The sequence below is a fragment of the Opisthocomus hoazin genome, chromosome 25 (assembly GCF_030867145.1).
Source record: "Opisthocomus hoazin isolate bOpiHoa1 chromosome 25, bOpiHoa1.hap1, whole genome shotgun sequence".
NCBI classification, from domain to species: Eukaryota; Metazoa; Chordata; class Aves; order Opisthocomiformes; family Opisthocomidae; genus Opisthocomus; species Opisthocomus hoazin.
In genome coordinates, this window is record NC_134438.1 from 6,669,799 (window position 1) to 6,677,409 (window position 7,611).

Consider the following 7,611-nt stretch of genomic DNA (forward strand, 5'->3'; position numbering starts at 1 on the left):
AGGAGGCGACAGCCCTGGGAGAGCGCGATGCCGGCCGGACGCAGAGGGAGGGTGCAGCAGTGTCTGGTGGTCTTGGCCGTGACCTGGGGTGCCAGCTTCTTCCCCTCGCCAGCCCAGGCTTTGCAGAGGTAGCGGGCGTGCGCGTTGCAGGTGGCCCGCAACGTTTTGGGTCTCGCTGTCTCCCCTTGGCTTTGGGTGCTGGGGACCGATGGGACCCCGCTCCTGCGGTACCTGCTGTGCTGGGAAACCCTCTTCCTTCTCCTTTTCTGTGCTAGCACACCCGCTCTTCTTCGCTCCTCTTCCTCTCTCTGCTCTTCCTCGCTCCTCTTCCTCTTACCTTGAGCACCGCTTGGCTCAGCAGCACCTCTGTCTCCCAAATAACCCAGGAGACCAAGAAGAAGAGTTTCTTTTGCAAAGCAAACGAGCCAAGTGTGGGGCTGGGCTCAGCCCGTGGGTGGCTGCCCGGTGCCGGTGGGGTCCCTGCCCCGGGTGGGCTGTGGAGCATCACTCCTGCTGCAGCCCCCCACCCCACCCCGGGGTCCGGCTGGCAGCCCCAGGATGCGGGGTGCTGCGGGGAGCTGCTGCCATCTAGAGCCACCTGGCTGGATTTCCCAAGGCAGAGTGCTGGGGGGGGGTCTCATGTGAGTACCTGGGGGCTCCCCCGGCCGCCCAGCCCTGCCCTCGCCCCCCGGCAGGATCACACTGCGGAGGATGCCCTCCATCCGCCAGACCCTCCAGGAGATGGGGGTGAAGGTGTCCGACGTCTTCCCCGAGCTGAGGCAGAGCAGACGCAGCGGCGCAGAGGGTCCCCGAAACGGGACGGCTCCCACACTCCTCACCAACTACCTGGATGTGAGTCTCTCCCTGCGTGGGGATTTGTCACCCCTCGGGTCCCACCCCTGGTGCGTTTGCAGCTGGGGGGCTCGGGTCTGCTGTGCCCCCACGATGCTCCCCGTGCCGTGGCTCTTCCAGACCCAATATTTCGGCGAGATCAGCATCGGGACCCCCGCACAGACCTTCAAGGTGGTTTTTGACACAGGCTCGGCCAACCTGTGGGTGCCGTCCCACAAATGCTCCCCCCTCTACAGTGCCTGTGGTGAGTACGGGGGCACGGCTGGACGCAGCACTGACCCCCTCCAGCCCCAGCTTCAGCGACCATGGGCGAGTCCCTCCATCCCGAGGGCTGCTCACAGTGGGCTGGGCAGGTTTACCTTGGCACAGGGGGGTCCATCGGCTGCTTTCTCTGCTGCACCTTCTGCCTCTCCCCAGTTTCCCACAGCCGCTACGACTCTGTCAAGTCACGGACGTACATAGCCAACGGCACGGGCTTCTCTATCCGCTATGGGACCGGGAACGTCAAAGGCTTCCTCAGCCAGGACATCGTCATGGTGAGTGTGTGCCCTGAATTCACAGACCCGGAGACGCTGGCTTAGCAAGAAGATGTCCACACGTGGCTTTGCTCCCCCATATGAGCATCCCCAGTTACCCAAGGGTAGGGGGGTTTCTGGTGGGGCTTTAGCCCCCCAGCTCCCTGCAAGGACGCTTGTGCACTTCCCCAGGTATCAGACATCCCCATCATCCAGGTCTTCGCCGAGGCGACGGCGCTGCCTGCCTTCCCCTTCATCTTTGCCAGGTTTGACGGGGTGCTGGGCATGGGCTACCCCAGCCAGGCCATCGACGGCATCACCCCCGTCTTCGACCGGATCCTCTCCCAGCAGATCCTCAAGGAGGACGTGTTTTCCGTCTACTACAGCCGGTGGGTCCCGCGGCGAGCAGGCGCCGGGGCTGGGGAGGTGTTTGCTCTGCAGGGCGCAGGCGTTGCAGCCACGGCAGTGCTGGGTTCGCGTCTCGGGACTGGGAAAGAGCCATGGCTGGGGCTGTGGGACGTGGGGTGGGGGCCATGGGTGCGGGGGGGATGGCTGGAGGAGCTGGGGTGGAATGAGGCAGCACCAGAGGCAGAGCCAGGTGGACGCTTATCTGGAGCTGCTGGGCAGGGAGTGCCGAGGCTGGGAGCAGCTACTCCCCGCTCATTTATCACTGTCAGTTTGCACAAAGTCACCAGCTCTGCTCGTGGGGCTGGGGCAGTCGCAGCCAGGAGTGGGTTTAGAGCTTCAACTACGGGCAAAATTAAAAAAAAATCCAAAAAACTGCTGGAGAAAAACCTGCACCAGCAGTCAACCCACCTTTCTTTTCTTGCCCCAAGCTGCTGTGCCCCAGCACCCCTCTTCCCAGCAGCACCAAATCCTGTAGGAGCAGCAGGAGGGCCCGTCCTGGCAGAGCAGGATCGCTGCTTCCCCCCCCAGCACTCCCCCCCAGCCCCAGGTCAGCGCCTGGCAGTGCACAGTGACAGACAGACCCACAAACTCATGCTTAAAGCAGGCACGGCAGCGCTTTACCTCTGCTAAAGGCGGATCCATCAATAACGAAGCCTAACGATGCTGGCTGCAACCACAGCCTTCTCTGGGTGCCGCTTGGGTCCCCTCGGCACCCCAGGGACGCAGCTGCCCTTGCACCGCAGGCTTACGGGGCTCCTCTCTCTTTGCAGAGCTTCGAAGTAAGAAGACGAAAAGCACAAGCGCTCTCGAGACAGCACCCACTAACAGTCACCCGTGCACCCCGGGGCCGGGCAGCAGACCCTGCTCGTGCTGCCAGCCCCAGGCGAGCTCTGCCCGGGTCCGTAGGAGCTCACACCCCGCAGCAGCCCCTCGCCGGGCTCTGCACGCACAGGAGCCGGCACCGAGACCTCAGCATGTGGCACCCCCTCTCCTATGGACTCTTGCACCCCTCTGAACTAACTCGGGGTTACTTCTGCTCCGCATTGCTCCGACCCGCTGCTAACCGGGTCAGCAGAGCCGCAGACCCAGGGCTGGTCCTTTCTCCCGGTCTTTTCAGGGACAGCGGCCGAGGGGGAATCACTCCGCTGTGTTTTGCACCCTAGGAACACTCCTCTGAGACCCGGGGGGGAAATCATCCTCGGAGGCAGCGACCCAGCCTACTACACCGGAGACTTCCACTACCTGAACGTCAGCAAGAGCGGCTACTGGCAGATCAGCATGAAGGGGTGAGGCCAGGCACAGCACCGGTCTCGTCCCGTGACCCTCCCGGGGTGCGAGGGTGGCCCCGGGGAAAGCTCGCTGGGTGCTGGGGAAGGTGGTCAGCGGGGCCATGTCTTCCCTGGGTGCTGCTGGTGGATGCTTTCCCCTCTGGAGGGGAGCGGGGTCGGTTCCTCCAGCGCGGAGCCCTGCGGATGCTCTGCGAGGAGCAGGGCTGGGGAATGCGGAGGGGGTGGCACCGTGGGCTGATTCAGCTTGGAAGCTGCAGTGGAAGAATTTAACCCCCTTCAGTCCTGAGGGAGCAGCGTGAGGCACTGAAACAATTCTGCTTTGTTTAATTTAAAAAAAAATAAAAACCACACGTGATGAAGCCTAGCTTTCACGTTGGAGAAGCGTGAAGGGAGGGTTCCCGGTGCCTCTGGAGAGTCTGTGTGCTGGGGGCACTGGGAGCAGCACATGCTCTGCTTGGGCGGTGTTCCCCGGGCAGGGATGCAGCACGTTCGCCCACGGGCACCCGCAGCCCTGGGAGCCAAGCTGCAGCTGCCGTGGGAGACCCAGGGTCACCCCTCTCCCCTCCCGCTCCAGCGTGTCCGTAGGGGCTGAAATCCTGTTCTGCAAGGAAGGGTGCTCGGTGGCTGTCGACACGGGAGCGTCCTACATCACCGGCCCGGCTGGCGCTGTCTCTGTGCTGATGAAAGCCATCGGGGCAGCCGAAATGGCTGAAGGAGAGGTGAGCAAACCCCCTCTGCCCCGCTCCACGTCCCTGCCCGTACCCCATCCCTCCCCCAGCACACGGGCTCAGAGCTGTCTCCTCCTCCTGCAGTATGTGGTGGACTGCGACCGAGTCCCTCAGCTGCCCAACATCTCCTTCCACCTGGGCGGGAAGGTCTACGGGCTCAGCGGCTCAGCCTACACCCTCCGGGTAAGCAGCATCCCTCCGTGCGGGGCGGGAGGGTGGCTTTCCCCAGGCCGGGTGCGTCTGCCTGGGAGAGCGGTGCATCTCAGGGTGCTGCTCTCCTGCAGCGTCCTGCGCCCTCCTGGCTCCCCTAAAGCTGCTGAGATCAGCCCCAGAATGGTGCTTCTTGTTTTTCCCCAAACCCTCCTGCTCGGCAGAGGTGTCCAGATGAGCCAGACCAACCTATTGCTGCTTCCTTGGGTGGTTTTGGGGAGATTTGGGGTGAGCAGCAAGGAGCAGAGACAGGCAGAGATCCTCCTTCCTGGAGGAAGGAACGTTGAGGCCAAGCAGAAGGTGTTGAGCTGGGGATCAACAGCCGGGGGTCCCTTCCTTGGGCACGCTGCAGTAGAGATCTTCCTCCCGGCACCCCCATCACCGCGTGGGTCTCACCTTCTCTGCAGCAATCCCAGTACGGGGAGGACGTCTGCGTGGTGGCTTTCTCAGGGCTGGACATCCCACCCCCGGCTGGTCCCCTCTGGATCCTGGGTGCCAGTTTCATCGGGCACTACTACACCAAATTCGACCGACGCAACAACCGCATCGGCTTTGCCACGGCCCGCTGACGGCTGGGGAGGCCGGGGAGAGGGGTGGGAGACCCAGCCTGGAGGCAAGAGTACCACCGAGAAAAACCCCATTTGAAGTGCAAAGAACAACAGCGTTTCCTTGCAGCTCAGCCACCTCCTCTCTGTACTGAAGCAACTGCAAAACCTCACCTTCTCCCACTCCAAAACCCCCGCTCTGCTTCCCGAGAGTCTCTGCTGCCGGGGAGAACCGAGCCTGAAATACATCTCCTAGCGAGCGTGTTCAGTCTGGAAATCGAAGCAGGATCCTGTGCCCGGAGCTGCACCTCCAGGGACTTTTAGGGTGATGTGCAACAGAGCACCCAGCCCCTGGCGTGGAGGTGCCCGGCGGCTGCAGACAGACTGAGGAGGGACGAGCTGGTACAGCTTGTGGTGTTCTTTCAACGGGAGAAAAATAATCTGGCTGTGTTTAATCATAGTTTTAGCTGATGTTAGCCCTGCCCCTCTCCGTGACTTTAGTATTAAACAATCTCAGAGCAACAGGACGCTGAGTGGATGCTGCTTCTTGCAGAGGGGAGAGATCGGAGAGTTTTATTATGGGAACCGGACAACGGTCCCTGTGCTGGGACTTGCCACAGCAGACGCTGCATTTATGCCCTGCCCTGTTCCGTAAGAGTGAAATAGCCTCCCAGCTAGCACCACAGCATCTACATCTAGGCATACCGGGCTCTTTTCAAACAGCAAATGAGCCCTTTCTGCAGGAGATGGGCTGCTGTGTGGGGTACCGGTGCCTCCACGTGCCTTCCCGTGGGGGGCTCAGGACCACTGGTCGCACCGCTGGGGACAGAGGGACAGGGCTGTCCGTCTGCTCTGCCCCTCCCTGGGGAGGGCAAGGTGCCTGTGGGTCCGATGAAGGGTGGCTGACTTTATCCCAGCAGGAAGGCAGCTCTCGTTGCCCCGGTGCCTGGATCTGTTCTTGTTGCCAAGCCGACTTCAGCTAACAACCAGAGGCTTGTCTCCATCCCGGCCGTGTGTGGAGATGCTCAGCGGGAGCGCGCTGGAGCTGCGAGCCCTGTGCTGGCTGGCCTGGCAGGACGGGCAGACCAGTGCTTCCCAGCTGGGGGCTGACATTTCCAGTTCTGCGGGAGAGGCGCGGTGCTTCGAGTTACAGCCCAGCAGCTGCGAATCCAAGCTCTCCCCAGTGCCGAGTGGTTTGTGACAGGCTCTCATCGCCGGTTTGACCAGCTCAGGTCTGCGAGTGCCATGGTCCACAGCCAAGCGCTGGGAAATGTGCCTGTAAAGCAGAGCACAACGCAAGCAGAGCCTGGAGCAAGCCACCATCTGAGTGCAAGGGCTGACAGAAGCTTCTCATCCTCATTTCTGCCACCAGTGATGACTGCTGATGAATTCCCGGCGCTGCCCGAAGCGCCGGCTGACGTGAGCTGCCTCTCAGGCTGCAGGGACGCTGGGGAGAGCGATGCTCCTTGCCAGCACCCAAACGGCTGCTGCTGCGGCACCTTGCCAGGCAGGCAGCAGCCTCCACTCGCTGGTTCTCCCTCCCAGCATGGCACCTCATCCCCAGCCCTGCCCCACAGAGCAGCAGCGCTCGCTTTCCAGCAGAGAGGATGCAGCTGAGCAGATTTTTGTCCCTCCTTGGAGGGTCTCCACCGCTGCACAGCATTTAAACCTCTTCATGCTGGGATGCACAAACCTGGGTCTCCAGGGATGGGAGATTCCAGGCGCCCGGCGATGTAACTTGTTGCTCACCATCGCCTTTGCGATCCGTCACCTCCAACGCGGGGGCGAGGAGAGCGGTGACAACAGCTCTTTGGGGCCTGGGGGTGCAGGGAGGGGACCCCAGGGTCAGCGTATCTCGCTTCCATCCAGCGTTTCCCGAGTGCTCCGGGCAGCTGCTCGGCAGGATGGGAAACCCCAGGGGCTGGGAAGCAGCGGCAGCGCGGGCAGGGAGGGCTGAGCTGCCCCGAGACCCTCGGCGTGGGGATCTCTGCCCAGGGCAGCGCTGGAGCTACAGCCTGGCCTCTCCACGACCTTCTGGCCACACAGGGATGCCGGCAAGCTTCTCCCCTTCCTTCCTACCGCGGGGAAACTCTCGGCTTGGAAATAGCTAAGCCTCCTCTGTCCTATTCTACACCGCAAAGGCTCTGGTCTGGAGAAGACTCAAGTGGGTGTGAGCTTGAACAAGCACCAGGTGACTTCAGCCTCCATGATGGCTTCTGCCTACAGCCCTCAGCTGGAAAATGGTCAGGCCGGCCTAAAATAGGATGTTTTCGTGGATCCAGCCCTGTTCCTATTCAACACAGTTGCTTCAAGCAGCGAGAGGGGAAAAAATGCCTGGGCTGCTTGCGGCGCTGCTCCTGGGCCCCCTAAGCCAGCCTATTAACACCTCTAATCGCCTGCGCCGGGGCAATTTCCCGGCGGCTGCTGCGCAGTCCTGGCTGCGAGGCACCGCTCACCCGCCGCTGCCCCGTATTAACACTTGGGATCGTTACGGGCGAGCAATTAGGCCACGCTCAGCCCAGCAAAGCGGCGGGAGCAATTATGACCATCCTATTAAAACTGACAGAGCTGGCTCTATATTTAGAAACGCTTGGAAGTGGCTGCTTTATTTCCCCCCCTCCCCTCCTGAAATTATTTTCCCCAAGTCTCCACGGTCCATTTAGCTGGTTTCAGCCGCAGCCGGCTGTAAACTTTGGGGGGGGCATTATCCGCCCCGAGCCATGTGCGGTGGTTATTTCCTCTGCTAATGAAGCCGGGCTGGAGCGGTGTCAGCGGGCTGCGGGGGGGTGATTATGCTCGATCTTTAAATGTCAAACCTCTCCCCAGCCCACCTGTAAACCCCCCCCGGGGGTCAGCGCTTGGCGGGGGGTGGAGAGGCTGGTCCAAGGGGACACGTCCCTCCCGGAGCCCAGGAGGCTGCCAGCACATCTTGGGGTGCATCCCCTGCCCCCACGCATGGCATCCCCATCCTTCTTATCCTGGAGGGATGGAGCGGGGGTCTCTGAGGATGGGGGGGGCCAGGATTCCCCATCATTCTTTTCCTGAAGGGATGGAGGGGGGTCTC

At 61.9% G+C, this 7,611-nt stretch overlaps 1 protein-coding gene across 1 annotated transcript; it reads left to right on the top strand.

Annotated features, from left to right (window-relative positions):
- The first annotated feature begins 27 nt into the window (after nt 1-27).
- REN (renin) lies at nt 28-5,111 on the top strand. Its single transcript, XM_075443295.1, has 10 exons — nt 28-128; nt 696-852; nt 973-1,096; nt 1,270-1,388; nt 1,560-1,756; nt 2,546-2,554; nt 2,939-3,061; nt 3,639-3,783; nt 3,877-3,975; nt 4,410-5,111. Exons 1-10 carry the CDS (start codon nt 28-30, stop codon nt 4,569-4,571), a joined length of 1,236 nt encoding a protein of 411 aa, XP_075299410.1. The 3' UTR covers nt 4,572-5,111.
- Nucleotides 5,112-7,611: the final 2,500 nt, after the last annotated feature.

Excerpts from the sequence above, each read along its gene's own strand:
- REN (XM_075443295.1), top strand. The coding sequence starts at position 28 with ATGCCGGCCGGACGCAGAGGGAGGGTGCAGCAGTGTCTGGTGGTCTTG. Across the intron at positions 1,389-1,559 it reads TCAGCCAGGACATCGTCATG|GTATCAGACATCCCCATCAT; the intron begins GTGAGTGTGTGC and ends GCACTTCCCCAG. Across the intron at positions 3,976-4,409 it reads GCTCAGCCTACACCCTCCGG|CAATCCCAGTACGGGGAGGA; the intron begins GTAAGCAGCATC and ends CCTTCTCTGCAG.